The 24,245-nt window shown below is 38.9% G+C and overlaps 1 protein-coding gene across 1 annotated transcript in view; it reads left to right on the top strand.

Annotated features, from left to right (window-relative positions):
* Window positions 1-24,245, top strand: part of SEMA3C (semaphorin 3C) — a 128,096-nt gene that overhangs the window by 2,196 nt on the left and 101,655 nt on the right. Inside the window, exon 2 of the mRNA XM_075428503.1 lies at window positions 1,350-1,490. Coding sequence (XP_075284618.1) covers window positions 1,388-1,490 — 103 coding nt within the window. The 5' untranslated portion in view covers window positions 1,350-1,387. The remainder of the gene's footprint in view (window positions 1-1,349; window positions 1,491-24,245) is intronic.

Genomic DNA, 24,245 nt, shown 5'->3' with positions numbered 1-24,245 from the left:
TGAGGTGAAGAAGTGTAAGACGATTGCACGGGCAACAAAACTCCTGATGAAATAAATGCATAACCTTTAATGCTATCTTCTAGCTGTAGCGGTTGTATCCTGCAAAATGCTTCCAGTTACCATAGAATCAAATAAATCACCTCATTAATCAGTAAGTGGTGTCTAGTAGAAGGGCTGTTGATGCCAAGACGAAAAAATAAATATAAGCAGGGAAGAAGAATGGGCCTAAAATGAGGGTGTGTTTTATTCTCACTTTTGCAGCTGATCTGAAGAACGAAGTTGTTATCATAGGTGAAATGAAATTTGGACTGCACAGGTTTTTGAGAGATGCCATTTAGGAGCATTATAGATATGCAATATTCAGCTTCTAATATCTGCTGGGTTTTATGGGTCTGGTCCAAAGACCATTAGAATTGAAAGGAAAGTGCCGTTAACTCCAGTGGCCTCAAACCCTTCCTGAGCTAAGAGAAGGTGCAGATTTGTTTTGGGGTGTTTTCTGATTCTCTGGAGAGCTCGGTCTTCTCGGCAGCTAAACCCTATAAAATGAATGTAGATTCAGCAGACGTGCAGGAGAGGTAGCAGAAGTATCAAGTGTAATGCACTGTCCAATGCCGGGTGTTCTTAGTGCTCTCTAGAAGTCTACGACAGCAGGTGAGTATCCCGAAAGGGGCTAGCCCAAAAAGCAAATGTTGACTAATAGTTTCAAGCATGTTGAAATACTTTTGGTTTCAATAGTTTTGAAATTACTGATGTACATAGTCGGGATTTTCTCTTAAAAGAGAATGTAGAGGGCTATTGGAGCACTCAATTTACTAAAACTGAAAGCTCATTTCCAAGCACCGTTGACTTCAAATGTGTTAAAAGAAAAATAAAACCAAAACAAACAACAACCCAACCCTGTCCCCTCCCCAAAAAAACCCCATGAGAGTGTGATTAAATATGATGTAAAGTAAGGAGAGATGTCTAAAAATATCAGCCAGCTTTTTATTCATGAAACTTTATCTCCTGTCCTTGCTTTGCCTTGCCTTGACATTTGGCATAATTATTTTTCCAGCAGGTGGAATTGTCCTTATTTAAATAAACTGAATCTAATGCTATGGTCTGCCTTAGCCAAAACTCAGGCTGTGTTGGTTCATATTGACAGGCAGAGAGCTCCTTTCGTGCCAGCACAGGAGACTGCTGAAAAAAAAGTTTTCAGATGTAAAAGAAATAACAGAAGTTCTGTACCTCCTTCATGTTATCATATATTATGGCTTCAGCTGGAAGAGCTTTCTAACACAGGTCCTTCTTTAGTGTTTTTGCTCCACGAAACTGTGTAACAACAGTAATGTGATATCTCTGTCTTTCAGGTTTCGTTTCTTGGATATTAAGTTGCAGATCTGAAGAGATGGCATTTCTTGCGCTGCACGTGTTGATTGGGATATTTATTTACGTTGGCAGTGTAAAAGGATCTTCCCAGCCTCAAGCAAGGGTGTTTTTAACATTCAATGGTAAGAAAGAAGATAAACATTCTTAAGCAAATGTTATGACTGAACATTTTCTTCTTCCCCTAAAACTCAATAATTGGCTTTTTGATCTGCGTCCACAATTACTATTTCTGGTTTGTGCTGCTGAGGTACCTGTCAGCCTACATTTGATTTTTACCTGCAGTTCGTTGCTACTATAGCTATAGGTAAATAATTAATAATACTTTTTCTTTATTTTGGAAGTTATTATGACTTACTAACAACTAAAGGTTTTATTTCTTAAACTTAATTTTGTTTGGGAAAGATGATAGCACATGGCATGTAGTGGAAGTTATTAATGATTTGGGTTGCTTTCATTCGGTGCCCAACTGAGACACATTATACTCTGAAAATCAGGCGGCTTGAAGGTTTACCAAGATACTTCGCAAGGCACAGAATCCTTTGGCAAAATATCATTCCTTGCACACTTTGTACAATGTGTCGGATGTACAGAGCATGTAGCAAGCACTGATTCCAGCATACTGTAAACAAGCAATCAAAAATATTATTTTCAGAAAAGTGCATTTACTTCTTAAGTGATGAGCAGTACCTTATTACTGCAATTATCTCAGTATTACTTTAATTGTCAGGTAGCTTACTCTTCTAATATTAATCACTGTCTTAAATGCTGATTTTAGCACCACTTCAGAATATGTATTCTTTGGACTTAGTAGTTGTGTTAAATTTGAGCAGAAATTCTCCATCTCTCTGTGTAGGGGCTTTAGCTTTCCTCAGCCCTCTGCCTTTTCTGTGGTTGCCTTTGAGGCGTGAGGGCTTGCTACTCCCTGCACCGGTACTGTCTGCTTTAGGATGGTTTGTGTGATTTGCAAGTGTGGGTGTGCCCTGCAACTGCCATGTCCTGCCATGGGAATATTCGTGTGCTCTGAATAGTCTTTAAAAATCACTTTAATGGTAATAATAGCTAGTATCTCAAACTGCTATTCACAGCCATGATCATAACTATGTACTCTGGAGTCTAAGAGACATCCAGAGGGAGACACGGAAAGTTAGACCTATAAATACCAAACGGCAGACTGAACAATTACAAGATATTGTATATTAAGGAGTATAGGGCCCTAAACTTACGAGCGTGATACTTAATAGGTGTAAATTGGCATGGTTCTGGTAAAAGCAGTAGTGGAAATTTCATTTGGCAGTTCCCTCTTGGAATGCAGAGTAGGTGGGAATTTCTTTTCCTTGCTTAAGTAATGCTGACTTAATGTAGATGGTACTGATTCTACACAACTCAATGCAGAAGCAAGTTTGGCTGTGACTGTGTATTACACCTGCCAGTTTGCCACAGTTATGCAAAACAGGCTGATTCAGATTTCCACATCGTGTCCATGGTGGCCTTGAAAGTCTCCTAGGCTTGCCTGATCTCTGCTAGGAACATGAAGTAGGAAGTGTTCGTGTTTAGCTGTATTCAACCTTGTGAATGGGAAAGAATCATAATGAGGGGCAAATAGTTTTAACCTGGGCTCAAGACACTTGTGTTTTGTTTCTTGGCTCCTCACAGGTCTCCTGCAAGTCTGAAACACAGAAGCACCAGTAGGGCAAAAAACCCCAAACCTAGGGATTTAGAAAAAATAATGTCTGGGTGAATTAAAACCTTAGTTTCTCTGTCCCTCTCTGTAAGGAGGTTGTCTGCCCTTCCTTTAAAAGGGCTTATGACAGCTTTATGTCACAGTGACCATTTCCTCTGGCGAGATTCTTGGACCCCAAGATCTCTGCCACCCCATGCCAGCCCTGGGGACATAGCCTCAGCTCTCCAGTTCCTGACAGTAACCTTGCTGGGCTGCCTTGATTACAGGTCTCTCCTGCAGTAGCCTGTACAGTAGTTGCATATCTCGTCCTCTTCTTGATTTTTGAATGATGCTTTGAATGGATAAATCTGAGAGTGTCTAGCCTTAGTGAAAGTTAGGGGAAAGTAAGTGTCACCAGAGCCTTGCAATACTGTCTGATTCTCTTAAAATGGACATTTTACTTTCTCTGATACTTACCTCAACATTCAACCATAAAAAAAAAAACAAAAAAACAACAAAGCTGTGCATTTTAAAGCCCTTTATTTTTAATGGATCTTTCAAAGTCATGAAAGTAAGAAATTAATAATTCATTTTATAGTATGACAAGTAATGTTTGAAATAAAGGGCTGAGCTTTTCAAACAATATAAAATGAGTAATTTTATTTTTAAGCCCAGTTTCCAGATGGTAAGAAACAGCTTTCATTATGTGAAAAGAGCTTGCACATTGTTGTGTGTAACAAGGTAATGGCCTCACCTGTAGCATGAATATCTGTTCTATAAATCTTCATTGATTTACGTGGGTACTGATAAAAGAGGAAAAGGTCAAATTTTCTGTTGTTCTCTTGCCAAGTGTGATAACATACTCTTTCTGCATAAGTTGCTTCATAGTTTATTGTTTTTAAATCATGTAGAAATACCAAGTTATTGGCTGTCTCCATGCCCTGAGAAGTTGTCAGTTTTTGTGGAGAATTGTCACTCTTCTGAAGTGCATCATTTGAAAATAAAGCTATAATTAGGACTCCTTATGTTTCAAATGACATTAGACAATAAAGACAAGTCATTCAAGCTTAGAATACTTACATGATATTTTTTAAATTCTGAATTGGGTTTGGCTTGGTGTCTGTAATTACATTGCATAAGTTTTGGGGGTAGAATGTATACAGGAGGAGAAAATGGGTGATGCTTTTCAAAGCTAACCTGCGCCTTCAGTATCAAGTCAATTGAGCTTATTCACATCGCAGCATTTCTCATGGGAAAATCCGGCAAGTATCTTGACCTATTCTGTTGTTCATCGGGAAAGATAAAAATGCGAATCGTTTGAATCATGGGCTGCTTTTCTCTTTGCCATCTACTTCATTAAGAATCAAATGTAATTAAAAAAGTAAGCCTGGGTAATACCTCAAGAGCCTGATAATAGGGACTTTGCAATTAACTTCAGTGGATGAACGACTGCAACCCTTATTTCTATTTTTGAAATCAAAAGCCTGGCTCCTTGTCTAATTAAAATGTAGTTCATGACTTAACTGAGATTGTTAAATGTGCGTCTGATGTGACAGTGGAACTTACTGCTGTCTGCACCCTGAGTGTTTTGAAAATTGCAGAGCCGTACAGAACCCTGAGGCCTGATTTCTATTGCTTTGCACCTTGTATAGACATTTACTTGGATGAAAAAAAAAAAGGCCAGGCTGGAGCTGAACTGCATGCTTTGCACAGGTATACGTGGTTACACATGGCAGTAGGCCTACAGAGAATGAGGCAAAAGGGTTCTCTGTTTGGAATGATTTATCATAACTGAATTGTCCTGTTCAGCTGTGATGGCCCAGACCATCGATATTTGTACAACATCTGCACTTGAAGAGCTGCTGCAGTTGAAGAAAGAAAGATGGCTCCAGCTTTTTCTGATTCTGAAACTGAAGCCTGTGGCGCAGCAGCTGCGGTAGTGTTGGGGAATCATCTGCTGTTTTACTACGGAGCATGGAAGAGTGAGGGAACAAGTCTCCCTATGCTGTTAGTATACCATCCCCCCTCCTCTTACTACTTCTGGCTCCTTGTCCCCGGAATAGATCTTCCTTAATCTTCTCAAATGACCCATCATAGTTTAAAGCACCATAGTTTATTTTGTCCCCATAGCAAAACACTTACCTTATCTGTTTATGAACTATGAAGTATAGTGCCTGCAGTTTCTCAAGCTACGAGCATTCCTCCTTGTTACGGCACGTTCCTGAACAAATCATTTGGAGCTCTGTCCTCCAGTCTTTACAGGGGCAAAACCTTTCTCAAATCAGGAGGAGTGTTATCGAAGTAAGAAAGGAGTTATTAGACTCAGGATAGTGCCAGACTTTCATTTCATTCCAACTCAACATCTACATTTTGGGTTTTATTGCAACCTTAAAATGTTGGGTCATACCATTTTAACATCAGATTCTGAGTCAAAGCAGTTCCTGTGCTTGTTTTTGAAAATGCACTCAAACAAATCTTCTTTGAGCTTTGAATTTATATGGAAACGCACAACCAAGGGATAATTTCACAATTTACTGGGAACATTTCATGCATTCCTACCTAAAACGTCTGGTCAAGCAGATATTTCCCATGCAGATTCTCCCATTGTCTCCAGTGAAAATTCTATACGAGAAGTGGATCAAGGCTAGTTTGAAGATGGTTTTGTTCCTCTTTTTGTCATAAAATTACTAGAACATGTAAAGCACTTTTAAGAAAGTATCAGTCAGCTTCATTAATGACAATTAAAAAGCATAAAATGTCACCAGAGCAACAGTAGCACTTATTCAACTGTCAACATATTTTAAAAGATTTAATGCAACCCCTGTGGTTACCCTCAAGGAAAAATAAAGGAACTGAGAACCATTTTCTTTGAGCTCTTGAGCAACAGTAGTACAACTTGTTTTTAAACAATCCCCCATTATAATGTTAATGTTACCACAGTTAATAAAAAGTTCATTTATTATTTGGGGAACTTTGTGCTGATGACAGTCTAGTAGGCAACGGTTTATGCTCAAATAGCTGATTGGATCTTTGGTGGTGTCCACAGAATGAAAGCTACTTGCAAAATGAAGTAGAGGTAAAGCATTTAAAAAAAAAAAAAAAAAAAAAAAAAGGAAAGAAAGAGAAAAGAAGAAGAGAGAGAGAGAAAAGAGAACCAAGTTTTTATTTTTGTTTACATGCAGAACTCATGCAGAAATCTCTTGAGTGTTTATATACTTGCATAATTTTCAGCAAATTGTGGGTCAGATTTTCTCAAAACTAACTGGTTTGTGGCTTTGACAGCTTCATGGATCTTAAATAATACTAATTTATAAAGCATTGAACACCAACCATGTGAAAATTCTTCCCGTTTAATTGTCTCACACTGGAGATCTAAAAACTTAGCTCACTTTTGAATGCTGTCAACTAAAATTAAAATTACTTCTTTAGTGGTGAAGTTGGTATTTTTACATTTAGTGGAACTGACAACTGAGTCTTTAAATGTTCTTAAAGACAAATATCTAATTTACAAATTGAAGTCATTGAGGTTCATTTTTAGACTTTATATTTTCTGTGTATGGAATTTTATATTCCTTTGTCTTTTTTTTTCTCTGTTGTTAAAATAAACAGAGACAATGCAATAAATCTTACTTGTATAGCAATTGAATTACTTGAGTAGGGAATGAGTTCAATGTAAAAAAAAAAAAAGAAAATATTCAAGGAAGCACTATGTAAAAAGCTCAGTATTCTTTCTAGAGTTCCATGGGTAGAGGTCCCACATGCTAAATGACATTGAATCTCCTAATTTTCACACGTAACTCTTCTTCAGTGGCAACGTCACAGACTTGGCTCCACTGTCATTATTGTTGACAGGAGTGTAGGGGAGGGGAGAATTTCATGTATTGTTTCTGTATTTAAAGTAGATTGCATGTGCCATGTGCTATGACTTCAGTTATGAAAACAGTCATGCAATAAAGTTGAAGTCACAGGTGATGTTTGGTCCAGTTCTTTGTTATCTGAAGTTAGTACAAAAGGTACCCTTGTAGGAAAGCACAAATATGTACATGATCTTCAAGGTAGTTAATTATCAGGCCCCAAATTTAGGGCAAAATCTTATAAATTTAATCCTACACTTGGATGAAGAACTCATCCAAATTTGACAAACTTTGAGAAGACTTGAGTGCTTCTTGCACTCAATTTGGCCTATATCTGAAGCGTCTCTCTTTTTTTTATTTATTTTGGTATGGAAAAATCAAACTTTATCTTAGAACATTTTGACAGATTCGACACATCTTAGCTCCCTCTACTTGTTATGGAAGAAAGCAGCTTATCTTGGCCAATTCCACTGCTCTTTCGTTACAGTTCTTCCTTGTGCTGCCTGTCCAAGGCAAATGCTGAAGTTCCCCACATAGGCAGTTATATTGCCATTATTGTACAACACATCTTCATTTATGTTTAAAAAAATGTGATGAGAGAAAAATGGCTTAGACATTTCTAATACCCTATCTTTTTCAGGACTGTTTGAGGACCAGTAACAAGAGCTCCTCTGTGAGCCATTTCCATACTGGATGAGTTCACAGTGCACTTTGATATGTGGTGCTGCACAAGTCTTTTTTTGTATCAGATGTAATTAGTGACGTGACTCAATAATTACTCATTTTATTGAAGTGCATTGACCGAGATCTTGCCATGAATGAATACGTAGACCAAGACCTTATCCTGTCATTTGAACTGGCCGTTTCCTCAACATGTATGTTTTGTTCTTTTTGGTGCTGACTTTTTAATGTTTTCAATAACACTCCTTAATAAAAAGGCTGGGCATTCTTTCTCAGGGAAAGGCTTTTGCAACAGGGACACAGTTTGCTGATTCACAATGTGCCTTCTCATCTCATCTTACATTCAGACTGCCATGGCTGCAGCAGACACCAGGTTAAAAGAAGGCTGTGTGTTTCACCTGTTCATCCGATTACAGAGTTGGGGTCTCAGGGATGCAACTGAGGAGTGAAAAACACTCCATTACCTGCATGAATCAGTGTGATGTTGGATCTTCTGTGATACTGTGAAGCGTGCAATTCAAGATAAGTGCGTGTTTCCAGTAATGAAGTGAAGGATGGTTGTTAATGGAGTGTTTACACCGTCTGTCCTTCCTCCCTTCGCTTCATACCTCCATCCTCATTCAGTGCAAACTTTGTACAATTGCATTTGCATCATTACTTCATCCACCACTGATGCAGCTTCTTCCTGGAAGCAGAAATCCTCCTTACTGGTTTACTGAAGTTTAGAGTCTGGTACCACAGTCGAAGGAAGATAAGGAGTGATTGCTTTGCTTCTCCCACAAAACCACCCATTCTCTGGAGGCAGGACCATCATGCTCTTCAGAGAATTTAGTTTTTCTTCCTGTCCTTGTAAATGTAAGACTAACTAGCTCTCCTTGAGGAAAAAGTCTCTTGCTTCTTGTGTGGATGAGGTTATGTTTGCTGTCTCCCTTTGTGCAGCAGCTAGTATTTGGGATGTTCCCAACTGCTACTCTCACCCAGCAAATCAGGTATAAAAAAGTGGGTGCTACAAAGGCTCCTCCATTACTACAGTAAACCCTCCAGATTATACCTAGATTATTTTCAGAAACGCAGTATAAATATTTTTAACTAATGATCTTAAAGTAATTGTTTTATATTCAAAGACAGTGAAACAAACAGGAGACAACATTTTGAACAAACTTCCTGCTACCTTCTTACATCTTATCTACGAGAAACTGTAGCCCATGGTATTTCATCATCATCTGAAAAAATCTTTTTTTCTGGAACCCCCCACCAAGCCATCTTGATAGAAAAATCTCTGGAACAGCATTTCACCAACGCACAGCTTCAGTGAGTTCAATCAGGGAGTGACAAGAAAAGCAGGATCTGTTAGGAGCTCTGCATGGTGTTAAGGCAAGAAAGTGAATTTCAGACCTGGGGTGTGAATTCCCTCTAATCACCATGAGCTTAGAGTTTGGTCTGTGAGCATGCTTCAGGGCTGAGCTCTTAATTCTTAATTCATCCAGTTCTTAATTTCATCATTATCTCAGGAGTGTGATATGACATTTTTAATGACATCAGTAATCCTGGGGAAAGGAGAATGTATTTTTTGTTGTTGGTTTGTTTTTTTATTATTTTTGTTTCAGGTCTGTGAGTAAATACTTCATATAAAATACACCGTATTTTTATGAGAAGTTTTTACTTTTTATTAAAAATTTCAAATGCAAATATGGTTTCATGAAATACAATATTTAGAAATAGTTTGGAATTAATACCCAGACTTTTCACCTGTTCTACTTAATCTTAACACCGATCTACAAGAAGGGCTGGAAGGATGATCCTGGGAACTACAGGCCCGTTAGCCTGACCTCGGTGCTGGGGAAGGTTATGGAGCGGTTCATCCTGAGTGTGCTCACCGGGCATGTGAAGGAGAACCAGGGGATCAGGCCCAGCCAGCATGGGTTCGTGAAAGGCAGGTCCTGCTTGACTAACCTGATCTCCTTCTATGACCAGGTGACCCGCCTAGTGGATGAGGGAAAGGCTGTGGATGTTGTCTATCTGGACAACTTCTTACTGAAGTAAGGCCTTTGACACTGTTCCCCACAGCATCCTCCTGGAGAAACTAGCTGCCCATGGTTTGGATGGGTGTACTCTTCGCTGGATAAAGAACTGGCTGAATGGCCGAGCACAGAGAGTGGTGGTGAATGGAGTTAAATCCAGCTGGCGGCCAGTCACAAGTGCTGTTCCCCAGGGCTCAGTTTTGGGTCCGGTCTTGTTTAACATCTTTATCAATGATCTGGATGAATGGATTGAGTGCTCCCTAAGTAAGTTTGCAGATGACACCAAGTTGGGTAGGAGTGTCGATCTGCTTGAGGGTAGGAAGGCTCTTCAGAGGGATCTGGACAGGCTGGATCGATGGGTCAAGGCCAAAGGTATGAGATTCAACAAGGCCAAATGCCAGGTCCTGCACTTGGGTCACAAAAACCCCATGCAACGCTACAGGCTTGGGGAGGAGTGGCTGGAAAGCTGCCCGGCGGAAAAGGACCTTGGGGTGCTGGCTGACAGCCGGCTGAACATGAGCCAGCAGTGTGCCCAGATGGCCAAGAAGGCCAATGGCATCCTGGCTTGGATCAGGAATAGTGTGGCCAGCAGAACCAGGGAGGTGATCGTGCCGCTGTACTGGGTACTGGTGAGGCCGCACCTCAAACACTGTGTTCATTTTTGGGCCTCTCACTACAAGAAGGACATTGAGGTGCTGGAGTGTGTCCAGAGAAGGGCAACGAGGCTGGTGAGGGCTTTAGAGAACAAGTCTTACGAGGAGCGACTGAGGGAACTGGGGCTGTTTAATCTGGAGAAGAGGAGGCTGAGGGGTGACCTTATTGCTCTCTATAACTACCTGAAAAGGAGGCTGCAGTGAGGCAGGTGTTGGTCTCTTCTCCCAGGTAACTAGCTATAGGACAAGAGGCAATGGCCTCGAGTTGCCTCAGGGGAGGTTTAGATTGGGTATCAGGAAAAATTTCTTTACTGAAAGAGTGGTCAGGCATTGGAATAGGCTGCCCAGGGAAGTGGTGGAATCACTGTTCCTGGAGGTGTTTAAAAACCATGTAGATGTGGCACTTCAGGACATGGTTTAGTAGGCATGGTGTTGTTGGGCGGATGGTTGGACTTGATGATCTTAGAGGTATTTTCCAACCTATGATTCTATGATCTTACTCATTGCTCTGGGATAAATGATTGCCTCACCAAAATTCTCTTTTAGAACATGGATGAGAAGACAGCACAATCACCCTGGATTTCCAAGTTGTTTAATGGGACAAAAAAAGTGTCTTGGCAGTTAATTGTATTAAAAACCAAACAAAATTAAGCTGAAGTCAAATTCTTTTATTAAAGGCATCATTTTCAGCCTTTACGAAGGTCAGACTAGAATTCCAAAATGAAGAAAAGGGACCTTGCTTTACAGTTACATGGTAAATGTGTGACATATTAAAATTCATTTTGAGCTATCTATTGTCTCAACTATTGGCTCCTTTTAGTATTTCCTTTGCAAGTTCATAGTTTCTGTATTGGCTTTGTAAATGCAATTGAAAAAAAAAAAAAGGATTTCCTTCCCTGAGAATCCTTCCTGAATCCTTTCTGAGAGTAATAGGCTTTCTCAGTCACCTGTTTTTCTTTATTTGTTGTTGTTTCTTAGATTTTTTTTCTTTTGCTCAATACCATTTCTCTTTGCTATTCTTAATGAAAAATACATTTGCTTTTAAAAGCTTTGAGTTATGCAGAATAAATCAATTTCTGTCAGATGAGAATCACTTAAATTGGGCAAATCTTTGGCTTCTTTTAACATTGGTGTAAATCAGGCTATGTCTCTCAGTCGCACAGCTTAAAGGCGCTGCAGAGTTAGATTTACGGTGATAAGGGAAATATGTGAGTCAAGTGTCTGATCGCTCATTCAGTTCAATGGGTGGGAATGATGAGGTTCATTTTCCTTCCTTCTTATATAGCAGACCAAGAATGCAAAATTTTGAAGAGCGGAAGAAGATAAATTTCATGGTATACATGCACACAAAAATAACAGTGTATAGAAAACAAAGAGGGAAAGTTAGTAGAGTAGATGTATTCATAATCCTTCAGTAGTTTATTTTTAATGCAAAAAGGCGTGAGTATTCAAAACAGTATATCATGTGTATGTCAATATGTATATTGTATATGTATATTGTAATTGTATATATATGTATATTGTAATTGTATATGTATGGCTGCTTTTTCTGCTTTTTGATCCTAAACATTTTACTAGGTGTGAACCTAAAACTGATTCAGAAACTCCTTGAAAACAACTACTGATCTCAGAAGACAACAAGAGTAGAGTTTCCATATCCTCTACAGAGCCACAGGCAGATGGGGAATGATGAAACATGGTGTTTTCCTTGGGGCAAACACTGTCACACGCTTCTTCGGCCTTTCTGGTGCACTTCAGTGGCACAGGACAGCTAATAAGACATTTAGTTTCTACAGTTCTCAGAAATTCCTCCTCATCTGAAATAACCAGCCTGCATGCCTGTCATTGCAGTGGTCGGAGACAGTCTCTGTGTCAGTATGTTGAGTGCTCTTACAAGGCACGATATCGAATTGGTATACAATAATGTGAGCACTTGCATCTTCAGAATGGCACTTTCTGGTTTTTTAATATCAACCAATTAAGATGTTATTTTCAAGGAGAGACTTGGCATTTTTTCAAAAATTTACTTTGTGAGGCCTGAAAAGTATTTAGTTGGCATGGAGAGCCGGTCCCAGACTTAGACTTTTTAATGGCTTCAACGTGAACACAGCTGGAATTTTTTAAGCTGATTTGACTAAAAACCCACTTCCTGCCACTGTTGAAAATAATGCACTGTCATTTTACTTTTTTTCCCTAAAGCAGACAAACCTACAGCAAAGACAAAAGAGTTTAATGCCCTCATGAGGTGTTTTATTGTGGTTTGCATTAGGGAAATAAAGCTGTGCATACATGGCTATAAAATATGAAAATTAATGTGCCTGTAAAGCCATTACCTCTGATTTAATAACTTAACTATCTTTATAGCTTTGATAAGTCCCTTTAAAATGAGAAATGTGTCAGCCATTCATTTCTCCAGTAGAAACCTTGTTAGAAACATTGGAAACATTAAGGCTTTTTCAAAAATAGTTTTCAGAAGTAGAATAGGAGAAGAATCAGATGTTCATGATTTTTATTTTATTGGATGTTTCTTAAGCTCCTTCCCTACTGTTTCCTGAACTGAGGTAAATGCGTTCTTAAGCTCACACAGGCAGCTGAAAAAGTCTTGTTCCTAAGGTGGCAAAACTGCATAAAATCGCAAAAACAGTTTGAAACTTTCAGATGTGGTCAGGTGTGCTCCTATCTGGATTAACACTGTTGAGAAAGTGAAGCAAGGAGAAGACTTACAAACTTGGCCAGCGTAGTTTGGCCCACCAGCCAGGTCCAACGAACAACTGGCTTTTATCAGGTCCTGTCTTTTCCTTTGAGACGTGGGAGCATCTTTGTTTGGACATATGTGCTTTCTAAACCAATGAATTCTTGCTCCAGCTCCAGCACCCTGCAAATGAGCAGTGAGTTCATGAAGCACTAGTATGGCGCTTACAGAAGAGAGAGAATGTGAATCTTGATGCACTTGTGTGTATGTATGCGACTAAAGCTGCTGCTTCTCCGCTTCAATAAAAACAGGCACTGGGGGAGAGAGGCAAGCCCAGGAATTCAGCATCTCCCCAGCAGCTGGGGAGAGCAGACCACCCCGATGCAGGAGCTCTGAAGAGGGTTTTATAGAGGAAGGTTGTGCCAGCTGAATCAATACTAGGGCAGGTTTCAGACCTACTGTGGTAATTTACATAGATGTGTTGGGAAGGGTGATCTAATAGATTTTTTTTTTTTCTTAAACAGCCTTTCTTGAATTGGGTTTGTTTGCAGATACAGGAATCTGCTACAGATGATGATTTAATTTCCATTTGCTATTTAAAAAAAAAAAAGGTGTATTTCATTCCAGATTCTCAGGGTGTCATTGCCAAAGAACTTGCCCTTGTAAGACCACTCCAGACACATCCAGCACTGTGGTATGGTAATGAGATCCCTCTCCATTGTTGTTATTATTGTATTTGTGCTTCTGTTGAGTGTGTTTTTATTGGTATTGGTATTTTGGTACTGATATTTGAGTCAGGCATTGAATGCTGGTCATGAGTCAGCCTCTGCTTCTCTTTGTATACTCAGTTCCTCTCTTATCTGGTCCTTAAAGAGGTGAAGGGAGTCTGCCTGGACTTGCCCAACAGGCAAGCAGCTGAGTTTTTTCTTTTCGTGCTGGTGGTGACTGTGAAGGACCTTTACTTTAAGGTTATTCTCTTTCTACGTGTGAGGGGACAGGGGCATTGTGAGGGGTTTGTGGCTTGCAAATGGCTGATGAAAGCTTCCCTAGCCAGCTGGAGCAAGCTCCCTTTCAGATCAGGTTGGATGTGAAAGAAAACATCTGAGATCAACTAAACTTGAGTTGTGTGTAACATCAATAAACCACAGTGCTCTGAATAAACAAGGTGGCCACTCACTGTTTACTGTTTCCTTTGCTTATTTTTCCTGCCGTGTGTCTGTGATAGCCCCAACCTGTTTGCTGAGCAGCTGAAAATGAGTTTTGTTCAAAGTGGTTCTAATTCTTGGTTGATAGGTATGAGTCCTATGTGGAAATATGTGTGAGAGAAAGAGCAGATTGTGGGACATTTTTTCTCTAAAAGACCCTTTCAAGAAAGCAACTAGTTTTGTGTGGAGAGTGAGGAGGTGTTGAGGCAGTCACTGAGAGGTGAAATGGCCTTCTGGAGATTACTCACAGGCACAAGAAGTTGGAATGAAGTTACTCCACCCCAGCTCGCGTTGTATGAGAACAGCCAGCCATAACACCTGCTCTGGAGGTAATCTCCAGCGCCTTTGAAGCTAACTTCAGGTCTGATACCAGATCTTCTCATCCTGAAGAAAGTACACGTGTATTTTCTTCAGGCTCAGTTAGGAGGAAAAATGTTAATTTTCTACACAGGAATTGAGTATGGTTCTGGCCTACCGTGTCATTTATATGTTTTTCTGCAGTCATTCCAATTTATTTGTCCTGATTCAAGGAGACGATAGATCATGGAAAGAGGTTGCTGTGTCCAGTTTTAGGCCTTCCCAGGATTAGAGGTTCTGGTGAAAATGAAAGAAGCTCAGTGAGGGGCCACCAAGCTGTTATGGTTGATGGAACACGGGACGGACAAGGAGAGGCTGAGACAGCTGAGTTTCTTCAGCCTGGAGAGGAGAAGGCTGAGGGACATCTCTTGGCTGTCTGATGGGGAGAGTATAGAGAGGACAGAGACAGACTCTTCTGAGAAGTGTACAATGACAGGACAAAAGGCAAAAGTCTTAAGTTTTAGCAAAAGAAATTCTGTTTAGATGGTAGGATTTTTTTTCTTTTTTTTTTCTCCCACCATGATCATAGTGAGGCGTTGAAACAGGTTGTACATGGAGGCAATGGACTCTCTGTCACTCCAAGTATTCGAAACTCAGCTAGACAAGGTCCTGTGCAAACCCATCTCACTTCAGTAGCTAGCCCTGTTTCGAGCAGGATTTTGGCTGACGTAACCTTCAGATGTCCTTTCCAACCTGCATGCTTTGTGGTTCTGTGATTTTATCAGCAATCAGCAGGTGTGAGTATTAAGACATTGGTATCTATTTTGGCAGTGTTTCCAGCACAGCTTATCTGCTAAAGCAGTTCTGAAGAAGAAAGTTAGCTTTTCTCAAAAAGATCAGAAATCTGATCCAAATGACCTGGCAGCCTACGATCACAATGGAAGCTATAAACACTCAACATCAGTACTTTTTATTTAGATGCCTACTTCAAATTATTGTGCCTAAAGTGTGAGTTTCCAAGTTTGAAACGTTGCATGTTGTGTAAATCATTTTCTTAGAGTTTAATGCAATAGATTTCCCTGGTGTGGAAGGGAAAATTGTTGATCTGTCTGCGGCTGCACAGTGAAATATATACATTGCTCTTCTGAGGAGCAGCAGAAATCCTAGATTTGCAGCATTACATGATATGAAATCACTATCAGATGATTCTACCTGTATTTTCTGTACATAATCTCTTTTGTTCTTTTGTGTAAGAAAAAGAGGTTACCTTCTTGTTGTTAAACTGAGCTCATGCATAATAGAAGAAGTAAATCACAACAGGTTATAATGGAGTGTGCAGAATGTAACTACATTTACAGGTGCAGAATTTAATTATTTATTTTTTCAAATTCTAGTGAACTCCTTTAAAGCCAAATTAAAATTAGGGTTAAATTAAATAAGTGACATTTCTGATCAAATTTCACAGTATACATTTGGTCTTAGAGTAGATATTAGATCTTTACTTACAGTGACATCTGGTTCTAGTTTATTTTCAAAGTTTGTATCTGTACATGTGTATAATGTTACATAGAACAGATAAAGCAGACTCTACAGTACATACTGTGTTTGTGGAGGTATATGTGTCTAGTTCTGGGCAAGTTTTGTGTTATCTGATGTATGGCAGATGTATAGCAAATTATGTTTGCAAAATTGATATTGAAATGACAATGTCCAGAGTAAAAATTTCTAAACTACCTGGCCACATCCTGTTTCATATGCGTATCACCCTAAATTTGCCCAAGCTGTGATATTTTCTTTCTTTTCAGTGGCTGAATTTGCAAGCTTGAGCTCTGTTCTTCAATGATAAGTGCACACACACACATACACACACGCCCAACCAGCATACAAAAAGCTAATGTGATATGTGCTTCTGAGCTTACTTGTTTCAGTTGTGTGATTGGTACTGTATTATTTTGAATATTTGAAAAAGTCATTAAAAGTGTACTGATAGGCTGTACAGACTTAGAGGAGCTTTCTTTAACCTCTCTGAAAGGCTGTAATAGTCTCTTACTGATGTTATTTAACAACTCTTACTGACATTATCTAACAAAACCACCATATTTTTCCTGTCTTCCATAGAATCACAGGGTCATGTGGGTTGGAAGGGACCATCTGTCATCTCTCTGTGTATGTCATGTGCACCAGAAGCTTTATTTGTTCTTTGGCTTATATTTAGTCTTGGAAAGTGATTTGTCCATTGTAATGGTGAGCTGCTCACTTCAATAACTGCTCACCGTCTCTTCACCCCTCACCAGGCTCATCACCGCATATGATATGAACAGAGTCTGACTCAGTTCATATTACAATAGTTCAACATCATCATTCAGCTACTTCAAAACTGAGTAAGATCAGAATCAAGACAATATATCTGTCTGTGTATGTACTTAATGACGATAAAGTTGTTTCTGTGTCCAGCTGGGGAAGAAAAAGGAGGATTTTGTTGGGCCCAGTGGGGTTAGAGTCAACTATTGAGGTTTTTTCCAGAGACTGTAAGCAAATATGAGTGTTGTGTCCCATGACAGTTGTTGAGTATTTCTTCAGGCTGGATATCATGATACCATACTCACCTACGAGCCATTTTTAGTGAAATTTCTCGGTAACTTTCTGAGGGTACCTTTTGATTCCTGCCCATAACTCAATTCATATAAGCAGTTTCAAAGAAAAAGCATGTGTATCCATCACCAGTTCTCTATTAGTTTACATTTTGGGCATTAATTGTTGTCACTGGGGGAAGCCAGAACACTGTGTCATTTTGTTAATACCAAACTAGAAGCAAAATAGCTTCTTCTAGCTGGTTTAGACTGTACTTTGTGCAGAAGAATTCATTCTCTGTGTGGTAAAGGATAGGTGGATTTTGTCTGTAAAGAGGTATTCATTTTCATGTGATCTGCCTTAATCCTGAGGATATGGGTTCAGATCCTAGAGCCATTGAAAATATTAGCTTGATGCTTCCATCAAGCCTTCAAAATCTCTGTGATTGAAGGCTCTCAGCAGCTGTTATCTACTATAATAAATGCCAGTGATAAAGAAGACTAGACGAGATGAAGATATTTTTTGAAGAGTAAATAAAACTATTTGCCTTCTAAATTAATTTAGGGAAAAAATCCTTTGATGATTTCCTTATTGATAGAAAATACCAACAATATTGTTCTTAGATAAAGCAATTGTTCTTTTCCACAAATAATGCTTAGGATTTGGGGGTCACAGTTCATAGCAAAATATGCTACCTCTGTTTGCCCAGCTGCCACACCTCGTCTGCCTTGACTTCTCCTACATGTGAAAAAAGAGGCTGAAAGCAAGGTAAAGGGAATAACAGATTTAGGGCTGCTCGACTTGTAGAGCATAATTAATGTAAATAGTGTTGTATGATTAAGAATTTTTGCTTCCATGTGCATATCCCACCGGATAGAGATTTTGCCCTGGTATTTAGCACAGGGAAGAGGGCATAGTTTTTCAGTGTGGTTTTGACTAGATAGCGGCATGTAACGGTGATATGGAATGCAGGAATTAAGTCTTGCAAGTTTTTTATTGTAATTTTCTTGGGTTTTTTACTGTTAAGTCAGGGTTGCAATAACTGAAAACTGCTGCTCCAGCATAACCAGAGCAGTCTAGACAGAATGAGACCTCTGAAAGAAGCAAACCAAAAGGTCAAAAACAAAGGAAACTCTTAAGGAGAAAAAGAACGTAGAATGCTTGTTTCTTCCAGCTTTTATTCTGAGTTCAATTTTATGGATGTTACACACAAATTAAAGTAAGGTTGTGTACAGAACTTTGTGTTACAAAATCTTATGGTACAAAACTTTAAAAGAAAAAAATAAGTATTCATGTCTGTGTCTCCGTACACTTTGAACAGATGCATTTTAATTTTAAAATGGTCTGCAGAGAGTTATCCACAGCATATAGCTTGCATTGCAGCAGTCTTTCTCTGTCTTAGATATTTCCACTTGGTTTTGGCAAAACAAAAGGAACCAGCAATTAAAAAGGCATTGTATTTGGAGGGAGGCAAAAACAAAGCAAAGCATAAATCCTTCTGAAGTCCAATGATGTTGCTGAACTTTGGATCATGATCATATTTTCCAGTGGGTTCAGTATTTCAATTAGAAATTACGTTTAATCACTCTCCACCCTCAAAGAAGGTGTGCAGTTATGAACACAGTGATACATGACAGTGTTCAATGATTTTTTTTCACTATGAGAAAGTATTTAATTTTGTAATGAAAGTTAGAATGAAAACCAAAAACAATTAGAACCTGTTTCTATGTTTTTACAACTTTTCTTATGTCCCAAGTTCAGCATGAAGCATTTATCCAGTTCAGAGGTTTCAGAGCCCATGGAAGTGGGGATGCATTAACAGGGTGGCACTTACACATCTCAGGACAAGCCTGGCTGCTCCCTTGGCAATGATGTAAAGGGTGCACATTTGCTGCTGTCCCTTCTTCACTGCCCATGCCAGTAATTGCCACTTTGTCTTATTTATAGAGACAGAGTTGGTTTGCAGGTTTTTTTTTTCCTTCTTTTCTCTTTAACCACTACCCCACAAGACTGCACCCAAGCTTTTTGTTGAGGTTTGTCTGGTGGAAGCAGAATTAAATTTTTGTGTACTTTGCCATCTTACGACAACTGGCAGCAACTGAAATGAGGCATGTAAAGAAACTACCACAAAAAGAAATCAGTAATTTACAAGTTCAGAAAAAAAGTTAAAGAAACGAACCTTCTCTGTAATTGTGCTGTCTCGTACAGTTAGTTAATAATTTAACATTTGGGTATATTTAATTTTCGTAATTGATGGAACATTACAGTTCAGAAGAGAAGGTGAAATCTAAAGCAAAATACTCTCATTTTCAGCAGAGCAGTGCTAACGCTATTGTTAGTCAGTGGGAATAATATGGGGGTGGATGGGAAGTAATCATTCATTACTGTCTCTCCTGCAGTCAGTTAAATATGTCTCATACCTAACTGATTAAAGCTGCCTTTTTTCTATTATGATGATAATAATAAGATTCTTCTGAAACAGTATGAGAGTAGGATCATCTCTCCCAGCATCTCAAATCTTTAGAGGAGGGGAAAAAGTAAAACCCAAATGGCAGTCTTACCAGTTTGACTTTGATTATGCAGAGTCAAAATCAAATAAGGATTTTTCAAACTGAAGAGAACAAAATGCTCAGCTACGGAGTGTCTTTAATGAAAACAGTCTCAGCAAGTCTTCATAAGAAACGTGAGATACATAGAAATGTTTGTAAACTTTTTAATAGTGCATATGCGGCCATTTGTGCTAAAGCTACCTGTTTTTTCACAGGGGTGTTGGAAAAATAAAATTTGTTAGTGACTCTGAGACTTGAAAATATCTGAGTTATGAGGACCATATGAGTACTGATGGGTAACTGTATTCTCTACAAATACAAGTTTGAATTTCTATAGCCGCAAAGTTTTTCTTCCTACTCTGATGTTGACTCCTGTTAATAGCTAGACCTGCTGAATCTTAAACAGTACAACACATCCAAGAAATTTTCACACATTACAAAACCATGGGCCAGAAAGCTGATGGTCCACTGTGTACATACAAGTTTAATAGATTAGAATCCTATGTGAAATCATAGATCATCTAACGGAGCAAAGGAGTTCCTGCTTTCTGCACCTTTCCCCCATCCCCAGTTTGGCTGCCTTTTGAATAGTATGGTTACAGAAGGATTTCGTAGAGCTGATCTCTTTAACGTACATCTATTTCTAAAAAATCTATCATTATTTATTTGTGAGCTTCTTAAGAGACTACGTACTATTTTTCCAGGCTAAAATGTGCATTGTCCTGACAATTCTTCACACTTAAAGTCTCCTCCAATTTGATATGCATTTACTCCCTTCTGTATCTAGTCCCCTGTCCATGTTAAAGAGTAAAATAAAGTAGAAGAGATGCTTAGGCCTATGAACACGTTGCTGAAAGGTTCCTTTTTCTACACACAAGTGTTCAGAGTATTTCTCACAGAAGAATAGCATAAATTATGGAGATTGCGTTCACAGAACAGTGAATAATATTGTCAGTTTGCTTAGGAAAAATTAATGGGGTTGTAAAGAAATACTAGCGACTTTATTATAGTAAAATTTGGCAGCTGGAAAGACAAGGGCAATAGGCTGGCTTCCATTTTCCATTGATTTTAGCCCCCAACATTCAGAAGACTTCCTTTTCTTCAAAACCGCATTCACACTGCCTACACATGAACACACAATGCTCTTTTGCTTCAAGCCAGAAGCAGATTAAACTTCATTAGGGGAGTAAAGCTTAACAAAAGTTCAAACTGTAACAGGTAGTAATTTGACAAATAAAGAATTAGGGTTTGTTTTACTAAAACCAAAAATTAAGACTAGAGTGAGGTTCCCATGGTTCTTTTGTGCCTTTAACCACTGGGGAGGAATACAGTCACTTTTCACAGTCTGCTTTACATACTGTGTAAGCCTGGTAGTCATATACCATGGCTTTTTTAATGCACTTAAACACCCAGTAGAAGCACCCATCTCTCTCATTAAACAAAAATACGCCTATAAAGTATTTACCTTAGAGCAAGAAATAAGAACTGGAACAAGAATATGTGTTCAAAGTATTCTTAGGTAGATGCACTAGTAGCTCACTGTAAAAGCCACAAGAATGATTGCTTTTTATGACTGGATAGATTGGATTAGCTTTCTGTAGCAACATTAAATTCTCACCCAAGCATCCTTGTAGCTGCATACTTTCCCAGGTTTTGCTAGCTCTAGAATAGAGGACGGATCAGTGCAGCTGAGTGACAGATACCTGTGGTAACTGATGAGCTGTGATTTGAGAACTTAAGTTGTTCTCAATCCACTAGCACACTGTGTAATGGCTAACATGCAGTGGCACGATCGTATACAAAGGTGTCTAACATTAATATGTGAAAATATTTTATTAATATATATTGGGTGAGCTTGAACAGGCACTTTACCCATGAATAATGCTGCTTGCTGTATGTTACATGCTGGCACGCACAACATACTAGATAGTGACTGCATGCAAACAATACTACAAAGCAAGAGCTAATACAACAAAGGAATAATGTGCTGAAATGTCTGGCAAAAACGTTATGTGACTGGCTCCTGGAGTGGAATTCAAAGCCTATGTTAGGTTTCTGTGTGTTAGGTTTCTATGCCCATGGGGAGAGGTAGATGCCTCAGATTGGGAGGTGAAGTAGCCCTGTCAAATAAACAAATGCTGCCAAAAATCATCATGCTTCTTTAAACATTACCTGGAAGCAGCTAGGGGAGAATCTTTGAGGACAGGAATCGGACACAAATCTTGGTATTTAGTTGTCTTATTCAGATCTGCAGGGAGGTACCGCCATCAGCCTGGAATCCACGTGAAGGGTCATAGCCTGAAGAGAAATGTTTGCATAGTTTACATTCAAAGAACTGACCAGAAATTGCTTTCTTTTCTGCATTGTATATAATAAAGAAAAAAAAACCCACCATGCTTTAATTTCCATCTTAATTTGGAAGCAAAGAAGCAGAAGTTTCAATTCCAGTTTCTTAACTGTTGTAAGTAGGAGAAACAAGGTAAGGTAATCAAAGAAGTGTACTTTTCACTCCTCTCGGTAAGCTTTGACACTATACACAAAAAATAATGCCGAATGAACTGAACTAGGCTGAAAAGCATAAAGAGCAGTAGATTAGATATGAGTCCTGGCTGCAGTTTCTCATTTTCATAATTGCAACTTTATTTTATAGTAACTGGTAGCTCTGTAACACAGAGGAACTGTCCATTAGGAGCAGCCTTTGGGATGGTGGAAGACCGGAGCTGTGGCCAGCTGCTCTTCCATTCTTCACATCCATCAGATGATTCCTGTAGCCTGCTGAAGGGGGACATTAGGCACCTGGCCCCAGAATCTTCTCTTCAACTGTCAGATTAGGCCTCATAGATTAGCTGTTGTGTTGTATATTCAAGGCTGGATATTGAGAAACATTGAAGTTTGGAAGGTTGCTAACACTTTGGCCTGGCTTTAGGCTGCCTCACAGATGCCAAAATGGAGTTAAATTTGTGTGTGTTGCCAGAAGATACTCCTGTGCTTGGAGGCTTTAAGTTCTTGCTGTTATGAGTGAACAAATCTGTCATTTCTATATGCTAGTGGTCTCCAGATGCTGGGTACAAACATACAGAGATGCCTCTGTTCTGGAATGGATTTAAGCCCTGGTGAACATCTCCTTGAAAACTTCAATAAGGTTAATTAAATTGTTGGTTGTAAGAGCAGTTTATGACTTGAAGGAAACTACTGCACTGAAAGCAACAAAAAGGTGATGAAAACTGTGAGTTTAGCTTTATAAATTATTTTTACAAAAGTAAAGGAAAAATAAGAGATAAAACGAGAGTCATGGTGAAAATAGTACATTTCTTCATTATAAGGCATAGTTTGTAGTCAATACATGTATGAGAACAATCCTGAAGGTACTCATTTAAAAACCGTGTAATGCAGGGCAAGACGTACTTATAAGCTGATTCTGAAGTGCGTAATTAATAAAAATTGCTGTATGTTGCAATTACAGTTTGTGCTGACAGTGAAAAATACAATTTGAAACCACACAGTTAGGCTGACTCCCTCTTTCCTCGTCGTCATTTGAGTAGCCTTCTTAGCTATGTATGTGGGGGCAGCTGCGTTTACCTCTAATGAAATTATGCCAGCAGAGAATTTGGCTGTTTCATTAACTTGGCTTGTTTCATGGAGCTTTTATGTCTCATTCCCTCAAGCAACAGGATAGATATCTATTCAAGATACTTGTGAATTCAGAACACTTTATAATTTTTGCCTCAGGTAAGAAAGACATCTAAATACCTCTCTTTTCCTAATATGTGCACATGTACACACACTTCTCCCTTTGTCTACGTGTGCACACTTCTATTCACAGGCACAAAATGTCATTGCAAGACCTCTGTCTTAAGAGATAGACCAAATCAATATTTAAATCCAGTCCTAATGAAAAGACTTGTCTTATACGTGTAGAAATTGTGAAAATCAGAAATATTAGAAATCTTTAACTTCTCTAATCCACCTCATTTTAGTGAAAAAGTGTTTGCTCCAGCACATTTTTGTAGTGCTTTCTCTTGTTCAGTAATGAATGTGCTAAGCACATAAACTTTAATTCTGAGCTGTTATTTCAGGAAGAAGAATTATTTTCTAACTATGAGCCTTTGTTTTCTATTTTGTAACTCTTTGTAACAGTGAATTATACTTTTGTGCACCATCCTAATCCTACCCCATCTGCGCACAAAGCACTCACACAGAACTGTTGTTATGTTGCTTTGCAATCATTTTTTGGCCTTGCTGGCCATGCTTTGATTTGTTTATTGGTTCATGTTTTCTTGATCTTCCTTCATAATTTGGTCTCCTCAGTCTCCTGAATACTTGTAGCATTCCGAACTCGTGCCAGTTTTCCTTCACATTACTAACACTGAAGAGTTTAGCAAGGGAGTTCATTATTCCATGGATAATCTCAGGGTGGTAAAGTGTTGTTCTACGATGAGATTCCTCTAGGTAAGGTTCAAAGTAATACTAAATACAATTCAGTGCATTTTAAATTTATTTCTTGCAGGTGCGTATGTTTCCATTGTTCTAATGGTAATTTAACGTGTGCAAATGCAGACTAACTCCCTTGAAGTTGGTGAATATGCATCACTTCCCTAATGGTGTATGAAGGTATTAGCTTTGAAATAGAAAAGTACAGTGAGCCAACTCTATAGGCACCCTAACATATCACCAGTGACACAGTACTAGTGAAG

Source organism: Opisthocomus hoazin, chromosome 8 (genome assembly GCF_030867145.1).
Source record: "Opisthocomus hoazin isolate bOpiHoa1 chromosome 8, bOpiHoa1.hap1, whole genome shotgun sequence".
Classification (NCBI taxonomy): Eukaryota; Metazoa; Chordata; class Aves; order Opisthocomiformes; family Opisthocomidae; genus Opisthocomus; species Opisthocomus hoazin.
The sequence above is the reverse complement of the archived record's forward strand: the minus strand, read 5'-3'. Positions and strand labels throughout refer to the sequence as shown.